The sequence below is a fragment of the Diospyros lotus genome, chromosome 1 (assembly GCF_014633365.1).
Source record: "Diospyros lotus cultivar Yz01 chromosome 1, ASM1463336v1, whole genome shotgun sequence".
NCBI lineage: Eukaryota > Viridiplantae > Streptophyta > Magnoliopsida > Ericales > Ebenaceae > Diospyros > Diospyros lotus.
The window spans coordinates 23,262,022-23,275,785 of record NC_068338.1 but is presented as its reverse complement, the minus strand read 5'-3'; the positions used below and the strand labels follow the sequence as shown (position 1 = coordinate 23,275,785).

The following is a 13,764-nucleotide window of genomic DNA, read 5'->3' as shown; positions in this document are numbered from 1 at the left end:
GAGTTTTAAAAGTTAGCATTTAATATATATTTAATTAAATTAAAACGATACCCCACCACCACCCATAAATACACCACCACCATCCATCACCATCGCCAAGGCAAGAGAGAACGCGAGAGATATGGATAGCGCTAGGTTGCTGGGGTTGGCAGTACTACTGGTGGTGGCTGTAGTAGTCATGGCATCCGGGAACCACCGGGCTTGGGCGAAAAGCTGCGACGACGACGTTGTTGGAATAGCGGGAGAGTGCAAGCAGTACGTGATGAAGGGAGGGCCGTCGGCGGAGGCGCCATCTCCGGCTTGCTGCGCCGCGCTGCAGAAGGCAGACATGCCCTGCGTCTGCAAGAAGGTGACGCCCTCCATCGAGCGCTTCATCGACATCAACAAGGTCCTCTTCGTCGCTGATTCCTGCGCCGTACCCCTCCCCCACGGCACTAAATGTGGCAGTAAGTATATATATATATATATATATATAACCTTGAAGCTCTTGCTTGGGTTTGGTTTGGTTTATCTTAATCTGTGGCTATTTCTTTTATAGTCTCGTTTGATCTGCTGCAACACATTTGTAACTCATATATATCATGCATACCTGTGGGATCGATCTACTTTTTGCTAAGTTGTTACATATATATATACTTGTTTCTTTCCCTAGCTAGCTATATATATATATATATATATATATGGCTCATGATCTTCTCTTTCATAAATATTGACCAAATCATCTGCGTTAGTATGTCACCTTAATGTTTACAAATAATTAATTAATATTGATAGAGAAAATAAATGAACAGTGTTGTTTGGTTTGTGGGAAATTAATGTGTATAATATGAAAGATATATACTTATATGGTGTGATGGTGTTGGTGTTGGTGTAGGTATTACCATCCCCAGGGCATGAACAAGAAGAGTTTATGGCTGGCTGTGGCTGCTGCTGCTGCTGCTGCATGGTCTCTTTTAAATGTTGCTTTATTTTAATTCTGTGTTTGTCCTAGAATTAATTATTAATGCTGTCTCATCTTAATTTTGTGTAATGTTAAAACTTTTGTCTCTTTGCCTTTTTCCAGTCAGGAATTTTAATTTTTACCAATATGTATGTGTTTTGTCAACAAGAACCCAATCCAAAAGAGGTCTTCTTTTTCTTCCCTCCCGGCACGTGGCCACACAAGCATAGATTGAGCGATTAGATGAGTAATATATCAGTATCAATCCGATAAATTACAAATTCGATTCTCGTTCCGTCAAAGACTAAAAGTTCAAACTTGCAATTATGGTGACGTAATCTCGAAAACATGAGCATTGAAGCTTTGCAATTCTCATGATGAGATTGTTGCTGATAGGAGAATAAGCTCTGTTTTTTGGATGCTCACCCTTGTACGGCTTCAATTATAAGACAGTTATCAATTAAAAACAGCCATAGCTACAAAATCATTTATTTATTCTATCTTTACCCCTTTTTTTTTTTGTTAAAAATATATGAAGGGAGGGACTGGAGCCTACTTTTATAAAAAGAAAAATCAATTTCTAACAATATCTTATTTGAAGTTGTTCTTAATAATATTATCGATCCAATTAAGGAAGCCTAGAGGGTCTTTTAAATCTTTGATGAAAACAGTTTTTTTTAATTAAATTTATTTATGTAAACTGATTAATTATGCTTTAAAGGATAATTTAGTGTTTTATGATTCAAATCACAGCAAAAATTTACACACTAATTTGCACATAAAAAGGTATCTAGCTAGTTCTGTATTTTTTTTTTTTTTATGACAAGTGTCTAAATTTTACCCGAATAATCTTGGGGATAGCAGCCTTTCCCCTGACCCTCCAAGTAAATTCAAATGTGATTATAATCTATACACATTTAGAGTGAACTTTCAAAAATTGGTTATCCTTCTTGTGGACCCCACCTTTATGTCATGCAGACGAGACTCTCTGAGGGGCAACAAGGTGCACCATGACCCTATCTCCACTTGGACGACTTGCCTTCCAACTAATGTTGTCTTTTAGCAATAATTTTACTTTTCAAGACGCCACAACCATTCGAACCTCCGATGCTTTTGTTAGTCTCTTGTGCTTTACCGTTGGACTATGCCTGTGGAGGCTAGTTCTTGCATTATTTAAAGTTAATTAAAGGTGTACAAGTGAGAAAGTATTGTAATTTTGTTAATCGTAAATTTGACATAGTATTTTTTAAATTTGGTAAAAAAGTATTGAATTCTTGTGTAATTTGATAATGACATTTATCTCCCTCATCGTTAATAGAGTACAAAAATTAATCGTTTTATCTTTATATTTAAACTCTATACTCTCTCTTTTTTTAAAACTCTCCCACTTCTTTTTCTTTTTCTATCTTTTTTTTTTTTGTTTGTAAGAATTCTCTCTTCTTGACAATGACAGAACATTCTCTTTCCCCGTTTCTCCCTTTGATATATAGTTGATGTTGTAACCATCAATGCGATGCGATACTAAACCCCATTACATCGACGATCATAATTGAAAAACCTCATTGATTGTTAGTATGATATGAAACCCTTTCTTTATGTCTCTCTTCATTCTTTTTTCATTTGCAATAAAAGCGACAATATTGCATTCCTCTCTATTTTTAAAGAGCCCACACTAGGTTCTTAATAGTGGTGGCTAACATTACTTGGGATTGCTAATTTTATTGTGTGTTTTCTACAATTACATTGAAAATAGAAAAGAGGTCATTTTTAAAATTTACAAAGAGTACCAATCATTTATTAACAACTAAAAAAATGATTTGCGATTACGAAATTCAAGAGATGACATGTTATTTTTTATAACACAAAGTCTATACTTTTTTTTTTTCAAAATAACCAAACTTTGAGGATGTCACACCTTTTACGCTAAATTAGAGAAAGGACTCGTGACGCAAGTAAAATAATAAACATATTCTCACGAAGATTCACTTTGAAGTGTTTGATGGTTACATTTTAGTTTTATTTTTTTAAACAATTCAAAAATGAAAAAATAAGTGTTAAAAGTGTCATGGAAAAGTTATTCTTAAAGTTTATTGTGATTTGTGGGTGATAAATTTAATTTAATTAATAAATGAGTCTTATATATATAGTTGTGTTTTTTTTTATTTTTTAACAAATATGTAAAAAATATTTTAAAAATCACTTTGTTTATAAAATTCTCAGCTATCACACTCATATAATTTTGGTATCTAATTATTTTTATTTTTTCATCCAATATTTGGTCTTATACCAAATAAAAATAAAATATTAGGCAAAGGTGGAAATATGTGAAAAATATTATGTGAAGTGGTAAGAGAAGGAGATGATGTTGACTGACATAGTATTATAAAAATCTACCTCAAATTAATCACCATCTAATAATGCACAAGAATATTAATAACATTAAATAGACATACTAAAATTATAAAAGATTATGATTCAATAATATATATATTTTTTTTTATTTTCTTGAAATATCTAAATTTCGTTTTACTAATCTCTAGGGACGGATGACATTCCTCTCTAATGTATCTACGAATAAATTTGGATACGAATACAATGTATACACTCAAAATTAAATATTTGGCATAATTTATACAGAATTTTTCTTCTAAATAAATGTTACATTCCAACAATAATTATGTCTTTTAAATTGTTAGATTGATTTAAATTTTAATATAAAATTTTAAATATTTTTTCACTATATTATATCCATAGGGCTTAATAATATTTTTTAATTATTGCTTTCACATATAATAATATTATCCGGCTGGGCTGGCGGCTAGAAGATGGATACAAGGGAGCACGTGCTGTCCTCGGCCTGTGTGTTAAGAGTCACGTGCCTCAATCCCATTGGAAAATGGGATGCTCGACTTTCAGAAAGGGTCACGGGTACGTCGGTTCTTATATAGATAACTATACAAGACTATCATTTGTTATAAGAATCATTTTATTTATTATATAAGCCATCCAAATTACAGGCACAATTTACAAGGGGCCGGGCTTCATCAGATCTACTAACAGGGCAGCTTTTATTTCTTAAACCCATTAAAAATCGAAATCCAGCACTCCTAGTCCCTCCCGTAAAGTACAGAACATGGGGGATATAATTTCCACACAGAGAACACATAGTAAAGAGTGCAGATGCCAACTGACACAAGGATAAAATAGATTATAGTAGTAGAGAGTAAGTACAGAACTGCCAATTGACAGAAGCTCTCATCAATGCATTATGGATAACACTTAAGCCCCTTCTACCCCCTTCGAAGGATATGGATAATTCAGCTGCAAGTACATCCGATCCGAAGGGTTGGGTGGTTGTAATCACCTACCTGAGTTTGAATGGCATCATCAGTCTGTATGTTAACTGAAACTACATTAAATAACACAGCCTACTTCGTTAGCAGTGTGTAAAACAGAGCATGCCAAGATCGGGAGCAGTATGTAAGGTCAGATACATGAATTTTAGCTCACTGGAATACTGAATTGGACTAATTCTAAATAATCACTCCCATCACAGAAGTAGCTGCGAGTTCAACTGTGGGAGTCTAGCAGTGGCAGTGGCAACCACTACTCAGCCGCAGAGGACGAACAACAAAAATAATACAGGTCTCAAAAATGTTAGGAACCATAGACAATGTAGTACCCTAATTACATTCGCAAACAAGGGTGCAACTTAGCTGCCAATGCATGGCTTCCAGACTCATGCGGATCTGAGAGGTGTTTGTAAAAACTGCAACAAGGTTTGTGCAAGTCAAATGTGATTTTACCATTATTTTCTAGGGAGAGGCTTAGACCGCACCTTAAGTTATAGCTTCAACCAGGGACATGTATAAGAATTCAAATGACAGACTCGCTTAACAACTCCATAATTTATTATTTGATCATTGACAATAATTATGTTTCAGTTGGTCATATTGCAATTATAACAATTATGTTGCTTCTACTTACAGAAGCATGTACATTGCACTTGCACATGCCATTCACTAGCCATGGACTGTCATGAATTGTATGACTTAAACAATTGAAATTCAATCATTGACAAGAGCACAGTCCTTTATTGGATGACTCCAGCCCATTTCACCAGTCATGTAATATAGACCTAATAATGGAACACACTTTCCGCTAATCTGACGTTGCCAAATAACTATAAGAATTTCTAGAACTAAATAGCAATGATGCAGAAGCAAAACTAGTAGAACAAAATAGTTGGTTGGACACGTATCCAGGGATTAGACTGATGACATTGCTGGTGAACAGATATATGTAAGCCACATATGGCGACGAAATTATCATTTGAGAAAGAGGAAAGGAACCTGAAGGAACTACATGCATATAGTACAAATAAATATGTTGGGCTTTTTTATCTATGCTTTGCTATTGGCCAATAAAAGTTATTTTGGAAGTGTCATCAGAGTGCTACAGCTGTGTTTGTTCGTCAAAGTGTAGGCTAGTCATTGAATTAGAAGGGAGATCAGACTGCACCGTTTAGTCCATCGAACAATTAGTCCAAACAGGAATTTATTTTGTCAGGGTGAAATAGCAAAAAGGGAACTTAGGGTGGTGGTACATAACTGCGAGGGATAAAGGGGAGAACCGATCACCTTATCCCTTTGCATATATCAATGAAACAATATATATTGACAAAATGAGGTAACATTAATGTCATGTAGGTTTTTAGTACTAAATTTGTGTATATTGTAAATTGTTGTAACATGCTGGCATCATACATAATAGAAATATTACTAGACTACCACAATGTTAAAATAGAATACATTACTACTACATTAATATATCTTCTAGCATATGAAGGGAAATTCCACAAAAATAGTCAATACACTTCCTAAAACCCCTCAAATGATTTTTTTTTTTTTTTTTTTTAAGTTGCAAATATGAGGGATAGTTATAGACACCTAAAACCCCTCAATGATTATTGTTGGACTCAGAACTTCACCAACACTTTTATATACCATTGAGAAGCTAAAATAAAAATTTTATAAGATACTTGGACAACTAACTTTTGTTATATGGCACAGAATGTTGAGCAATAAAGCACTACCATGTGTAAAATCTAAATGCAATAGATATGAGAATGTTACAATAAATGTATGGCCATATAACAAAAGTTAAATTGAAAAAGAGGATCATATATAATAAAATCACAATGGCTCGTATAAAAGAAAAGATATGTGAGATAATTAAGATGGTTAGACCATATGAGATGAAGACATTGGGGCTCTTGTGTGAAGAGTGGATAAAATAAAACAAGTCTTTAGCAAAAGAAATTGAAGGCAAAAGAAATTGAGGAAAACCAAGAAAAACACAGCATGAGATTCTTAGGCAAGATATGAACTGCACAAATCTTACAAACTCGTTAGAATTGATTAGTTTGTTATAATTCATGTACCCCACATTGGGGATTAAGGCTTGATATATTGTTGTGTTGAAAGTTGATTAAATCAATCATGGTTATGATTTCAATTAAGCCATGATATGTATAATAGTGCATCAACTGGGATTTGAAACCTGGAAACGACCTCTACTTAATGAATGGCCGAATTGAAAGTGGGCATCTTTTTTCCCAACTACTTGAAGTCGTTTAAATAGATCAACTTTTTCATTCCACTCTGTTGCTGGCTGTGCTGTGCCGTGTATAATAGCATACAAACTGATAATTGAAACTTGGAAACTGCATCTCAGCTACATGAGTGGCGGCCACAGATACCACCCAAGTTGACAGTTGCACGTATTAAGTTCGTGTTAGCAACCCACATCTGTTTAAAATGCTTTTGATATGCGGAACACGTGACATGCAAGGTTGCACATTATGTATTAAAATTTTTAAAGGCCGTTTGGATGAGTTTGCACTAAATATACTAAAAAGTATCTCGGACTAAGAGTTGCATAATTAATATATATCTGATATTAGTATCCCAGTCAGTAGTAATGCAGCACAACAAAAACTGCGTAATTTCATGCTTCCATTGCTTTTGGATCGTACGTCTTCAGACAATTTTGACAAAATAGCAGAAAACAGCAAACATGTCATTCTGTGTAAGTACTCTTAACTGCAAACAGTTTTACAAGTGATTTATTTATTTATTTATTTTTTCTTATCATTCGATTTGGTCCTCATTCAACTTGTCACAAAATGAATTTCCCAGTTTTTGTCGCATCCCTCAATTCTCATTTCCAGATTACCTTAAATATAAAAGCTTACGCTCTTGAACCAAAATAATACATTGAAACTTAAAATAATAATTGAGCAATCTGACTTCATCATGATGAAGTTGAAATTCACATGGGTGTACTCTAGCATCTACATTCAGGGGAAACTAAATGGAGACCTATCACACATAATATTAATAATCATGGTTAACCACAGAAAGCCATGATGAAGTTGAAATTTACACGGGTGTACTTCTAGCATTTACATTCAGGAGAATCTAAATGTAGATTAATTAATATCATACCCATCACACATAACATTAATAATCATGGTTAACCAAAGAAAGCCATGATGAAGTTGAAATTTACACGGGTGTACTTCTAGCATCTACATTCAGGGGAATGTAAATGTAGATTAATAAATACCATACATATCACATATAACTTTAATAATCATAGTTAAACCACAGAAAGCCATTGGTGTTGCTTACAGTAATTACCTAGCTAAGCACAAGGCTCGGCAGGAGCATCACCAATGAGCTTGAATTCTTGCAGCTCCTTGAAGTTCATCCATGGCTTCACCCAAACCTTTGCCTCATAAACTTTCTTCTGAGTACCATCTTTCGCCTCCAGTGTTATATAATACATTGTTCCAGCAACAACCTGCTCTTTCGTATTCACAACTTTTCCAAACTCGAGAAGCGCATTCTGCACATAAAATGAAAATAAGGCAAAGAAAACTCCATCAATGAACCATATAGTTGAAAATTTTGATAATGATCACGAAGAAAGAAATACACCTGTACATGCTTAAAAGATAAAATTGCAATCAACAGTGAGTGCAAGTAGATTGATTACATAAAGTGAGAACTTTCAAAAAAAAAAAAAAAAACAAAGCATTTACTTCAACCTCTGTTAGCTTGAATAATTAATTTCAAATTCATCATGGGAAGAACATACGAATATCATGTAGAAAGATATGGAACTGAATTGTTTGTTTTCCCATAAACAATTATATTTTTCTTCTCTGGATTCCTTGAGCGTGTAGTTGAGGAGCACAACCCTAGTTCTTGTTATGTACCCCGTTGTGAATTTGCCTATCAAATCGACTAAGAATTCCATTTCGTCCAACAACAAACTTGAATCAGAAATCCATAAGTTGTAAATCATGTACCAATTTTCAGCGATTAATGATTGAAAAGATCTAAAAGCGCAAAACTAAGCGACGAAAAGGATCACCGCTCATTTGATTACTCCGAAATCCTTCAGATCCTAAATTTAATACAACAATAACAGTAATAGCAGTACGTCGGGGTGAAGATGTAAAGACAAACAAACATTTTCAAGCCAGCCAAAATTTCCTAGAAGTTTCGAAACAGACAGTTGGCGCCTACCTCTTTCTTGTTGTGTTCATCGACAGCGAAGCGCGCGAGGCTGTCGATCTCTACGCTGTTGGCGCTGCCCCCCACTTCCTTAATTCCTCCAAGCTTCGCCATTCGCTACCCTCTCTCTCTCTCTCTTTCTCTCTCTATGAATTACTTTGGTGAAGCAAAGCACAAGATGCAAAGGAAAGTGAAGAGCGTTCACAATTTATAGGAAGAAAGAGAAGAGCACAAAGTGATTAGGATAAGGGAACGCGAATCGAAACCCAACGCGTAGGAAAGGCGCGTTCATGAAGGAAGCGCGTTGAATAATAGGGATCCAATTGGTCGTTATCGTCGCCGCCGGTGTCGATGCTTCATACAACAACAACAACAAACGTAAATATCTTTGACACCGCCACCGCCACGTAACGCCGCTGGTTTTGCATTTTCATCGCCGCTCTTCCGTGGATTGAATTGAATTCGGGGTTTAAAGTCGTCTGGCATTTTATTAACAATACTCAGGTTTGATCTCCGGCCCGCGTTCAACCACCCCCCACCCCCCCCCCCACACAAATAAAATTATCCGCATAGATAAATAATTTAATAACTTTTTAAAATATTATTATAATATATTTTAATATCATATTTTTATTTATTAAATAATATTATAAATAAATTACAACTTAAGAATATTTTATAAAAGCCAAATTTAATCTATTACCTGTGTCGAGCATTGTTTATATTGTCCAACACGAACACAGATATCGACTTAAAACAAGTGAACCATCATGAGAAATCATTATTGAAATTCATATATATGGGAAAGATCATAGTTATTACCGGCAATACTCGTGAACTCATCATTTTGCATTCCATCAAAAGAATACTAGGGATGATATATATGGGTCATCCAACCCATCCGATATGAAAAGATTGAAAAAAATGATAATATGAAACGCGTAATACAATTTGTAAAATAAGTTAACTCAGTTCAAATAAATAATTTAAAAATACATTATCTATCACGCAACGACGAGCATGTCCTTTTGTCATGGCTACTAACATTACATATGCAGCATGTTCTACTAAATTAAGACGTCATTACCTTTTCTTTTAATGACTTTAATTGCTTCCCACATCCTTTCGTTCTAACGACACTCAAATCACATACTGCTTGGGTCTTTTCGTGACTTTTGCTCTTATTCTTGCTCATTTCGATGTTTTCGTTGTTGTTAATATTTTTAAACCTAATGTGTAAACGTTTGAATTCATCCAGTAAAAAAGTGTTGCAAGCATCTGTTAAAGACACATCATTGACCAACAATGAAGTCTTGTGTGATAGTAACCCATGCCTAGCCATTAATGACTGACTAGAACCCTCATCGACTAATAAATCAGCCAAAGGTTCGTGTACGAGTCCAACCTTTTCATTCTTTGTCCATTTCTTTAAAATATATTTCTCTAGTAACAACAACATTTGTTTTTCTTCCAATAACATAGCATGTGTCGGCATGGATAACCATCGAACTGAAATATTTGACAACTGCATGATATGAAATCATACTTTGGGTAATAAGTCAACTCTCGATGCATATCAAGATTCTTCCCTTGCTCAAAACGCTCAACGATGTACATTTTAACATTTGCCGAGTTTGATCTCTTTGAACAAATGTAGAAGTTACTTTGCTCAACTTCCTTCTAAAACAACACAAATTATACTTCATGTATATCTACACAATCTGTTGTTCCATCATAACAACTAAGGTCAGTCTCGGTGTTCATTAAGATCAATATGGTTGGCAACTAATTCCTCATGGCGTTGATGAGCTAACACCCTATTGAAACATGTGATGAAGTCTATCAATGAGTTATTTATGTTGACATATCTCTTCAAAAATGAGTGGCTGCTCTCAACCCTTTAGCTGCTAGACATTGCTACACTGAATACGTATTTGACATACGCGAGTACTTATCGATTATATATTTCGTACATATTGATCAACCATTCATTACTGCCCAAATTAGTGGTCTCCATTATCTTAGTCCATCGTTGTTCAAACTCCTCGGGCGATTCAGACTGTTTAATGATATTTACCAGCCTGTGATACTGCTCCTTATACAGCATGGTATTGATTTTTTTTCTAAAACTTGTTCAAAATATGCCACAGGAAAAATTGGTGCAGAGTGAATGGTAACACCATCGAGATAGCCTTTAAAATTACAACATTTTGATCAGTGATTATAATAGTAGGGGTCACTTGGTATGTCATGGCTTTTAGCAATTTCGAGAAGAACCAAAAAAATGATTCGGTCATCTCATTACTCAGTAATCTGCAACCAAAGATAATGGTCTGGCCATGGTGGTTTATACCAACAAATAGGAAAAAAATCATCGAGTACTTGTTGGTGTTGTAGGTTGTATCGAATACCACGACATCGCCAAAGAAGGCATATGATCTTCTTGACTCAGAATCAACCTAAAAACAACGAAACATCCTATTGTCCGAGTCCGTATCGTAATCAAAGAAAAAGTTTAGATTCTTTTCTCTCAAATGTGAAATGCTCAATTAGTGTTTCAGCATCATGACCCATTTGTTGTTGACGTAAATCCCTTTCATGGTTCCTGATATCTTTCTCAGTACAACCCATTGATGATGGACCGCCCGACTATATCTCCATGAGTCACAATTATTAACATGTTTGTATATTGGCTTTCAAAAATTGTTGAGTAAGTGCCTTTTTTTATGGCTGAGACATTTCGGTGTGATTTTAACAAATGTACTCTGTTAGGAGTAGTTAAACCATGGTAATGTTCCTCCACAAATTGTCTAACCACCCAACTATTGCCAGTTTGTTGCTTCGCCACCGACAATCTAGCATTGCACCCAACTCATGTATGTCCACGATTTCTTTCGACAACCCATGACACAGCATTTTTACGACCCATCTAATAGGTCTCGTCTGTTTTCCATCCTTAGAACAAACAAATAACTTCCATATGGTTTTACTTGTTTTCTTATTCTTTTTGTTGTTTGCGATTCGAGTGTTAAAACTCGTTTCTCATGCATATGCATTGTAAAAAGTGTACGCCTCCTCATGTGATTCAAATACCTGGCCAATTTTCGAAATTCAACCAATGAAAACTTGAGAAAGATACACATTATCAGAACTTTACAATTCCATCCCTATAAAAAAAGTTATGCTCCAATTAGAAACAACATATTAGGACAACACAAGGCATATTAATAAATTAACCACAAAGTATGGTTTTAATATTATCAGTAAATGATAATGCTTATTAGGCAAAATGAAGAAGGTAAAATTTATAAAAACTTTTTATTATGTGTTAGTTAATTAATGGTTTTCTAAGCTGGTGAAAATTAACACTCCAGAATTGATGAAAATTAAATGTAAATAAGGGTGCGTTTGATTGGAGGGTGAAAAGTATGATGGAATTTCAATTCTCACCCCACTCCCTAGGAATTCCAATTCCTTGCTTTCAAGAAAAATCTTCACTTTTTGAATTAAAATGGAATTCGAATTCTACGGAATTCCTTGATTTCAAGAAAAATCTTCACTTTTTGAATTAAAATGAAATTCGAATTCTATGGAACAAAAAAAAAAAGCTATTTGATAGAATTTTTTGGAATTTGGGTGGAAAATGAATTCCACTCTCATTTTCCACCCCCTATCAAACACACCCTAAGTGTCATTTAAGCAAAAAGAAGAGCGAAAACAAAAATAAAAAATATAAATAATATACCAAAACTGGTGACATAATGAAATATATTAAGGTAGAAAGAGATGAAAAATAAATTACCAAAATTAATAAAAATAATAAAGTAAGAAATCTTCAAAAGAGGAAGTGAGAAATCCTCAAGGGATGTAGTGTTTAAATGGAGTGGAATTCCGTGAGAAAGTTGAGGTTTAAATACTACTGGGGATGGGGAAAACGAGAGTTCTGATTTAGGGGTGAAGGGCTGATTGACATGATTTTATTGGGAGGGAGAGGTTCTAATTTGGGGACGAGGGGCCAACTGATATAATGTTATTGAAAGGTGAAGGGGTTATAATTTGGGGGTGGGGGGCTGGCTAACACAATTTTATTAGAAAGGGATTCTGATTTGAGGGTGGGGGCTAACTGATTTGGGGGTGGGGATCGACTGACATATTAATTTTTATTCGCGAGGAGTTGTTCTTATTTGAGGGTGGGGCCGACTGATTGCGGGGTGGGGGTGGGTTAACATATTGATTTTATTCGCGGGGAGTTCACATATTGATTTTATCCATGGGGAAGGTTGTTCAGAGGGGTGGTAGAGGGTGGTTTTGATTTAATTAGAAGGGGAAGATGTGTGTGTGTGTGTGTTTGGGATGGGGGGTTTGGGGTGTTGAGGAGGGGGTGGTTTGGGGTGTTTAGGGGGATAGGGGGTGTGTGTTCAAGGAGTTATTTTGCACTGCCCGAATATCTCATATCGAGAGCTTACCGAAGCCAAATTGTTCTAACAAAATTGCCCCTCACCCTTCAATAATATTGCAAATTTTCCATTGAAGGTTGTGCTGCAAGTTCTTCCTCATTCTCCCTCTGTCCACTTTCTCTCTCTTTTTTTCTTTCTATCTCTTTATCCACCGTGACGTGCATCCCCTCCACTTCTGATGTGCGTCTCCTCCTACTGTCGACATTTTTCACCAGCAACGACGTCTCTCTCTCTCTCACATGCCATCGGGCCTCCAGAGTGCCTTCAACTCGTTCTAATGGTCGATATCTCTAGCTTCGTTCCCTCTTCAGCAACCCAAAGGCTCATTCCGGAAGTCGCTCTCTCTCTCTCTCTCTCCCTCACACGCACGTGAGCATCTCCGGTGAACCTTCAGAGCGTTTTAGTCATCCTTAGTCCTCCGATGTGAGTTGTTTATTATATATTTGTAATTTTAGTTATTATATATTTGTAATTTTTAGGATTCAGCCGATTGATTTTATTTGTATTTGTCTTAGTCGATTAATTTTTCAGACCCTTCACATGTTATATTGATAGCTCTCACTAGTTTACAATGTCATTTGTTTGGCTTTTGATTTGATACTATGGTGCTTAGCAATGGGGTTTGTTTGAGAAGTGATATCCTGTAAACAATGGGGTTTGATTTCTCCGACGACCCTTCACATGTTATTTGTATTTATTTGTTTAAGAAGCAATGGGGTTTGTTTTGATACTATATTAATAGCCTGTAAATAGTATGATACACAAAGTGATATCAATGGGG

The 13,764-nt window shown here is 35.3% G+C and overlaps 2 protein-coding genes across 3 annotated transcripts; one reads left to right on the top strand and one right to left on the bottom strand.

The window, feature by feature from the left end:
- The first annotated feature begins 83 nt into the window (after window positions 1-83).
- Window positions 84-1,136, top strand: LOC127787607 (uncharacterized). Its single transcript, XM_052315673.1, has 2 exons — window positions 84-446; window positions 875-1,136. Exons 1-2 carry the CDS (start codon window positions 122-124, stop codon window positions 895-897), a joined length of 348 nt encoding a protein of 115 aa, XP_052171633.1. The 5' UTR covers window positions 84-121; the 3' UTR covers window positions 898-1,136.
- A 2,848-nt stretch (window positions 1,137-3,984) lies between these two features.
- LOC127787862 (cysteine proteinase inhibitor-like) lies at window positions 3,985-8,883 on the bottom strand. Of its 2 annotated transcripts, XM_052315926.1 has the most exons (3): window positions 8,539-8,883; window positions 7,645-7,852; window positions 3,985-4,308 (listed from the first exon to the last, which is right to left on the bottom strand). In XM_052315926.1, the coding sequence occupies exons 1-2, from the start codon at window positions 8,638-8,640 to the stop codon at window positions 7,649-7,651; spliced, it is 306 nt and encodes a 101-aa protein (XP_052171886.1). In that variant the 5' UTR covers window positions 8,641-8,883; the 3' UTR covers window positions 3,985-4,308; window positions 7,645-7,648. The 2 variants fall into 2 exon arrangements, with proteins under 2 accessions (XP_052171886.1, XP_052171878.1); XM_052315918.1 differs by lacking the exon at window positions 3,985-4,308 and having other exon boundaries at window positions 7,430-7,852; window positions 8,539-8,879.
- Between the last annotated feature and the right edge of the window lie 4,881 nt (window positions 8,884-13,764).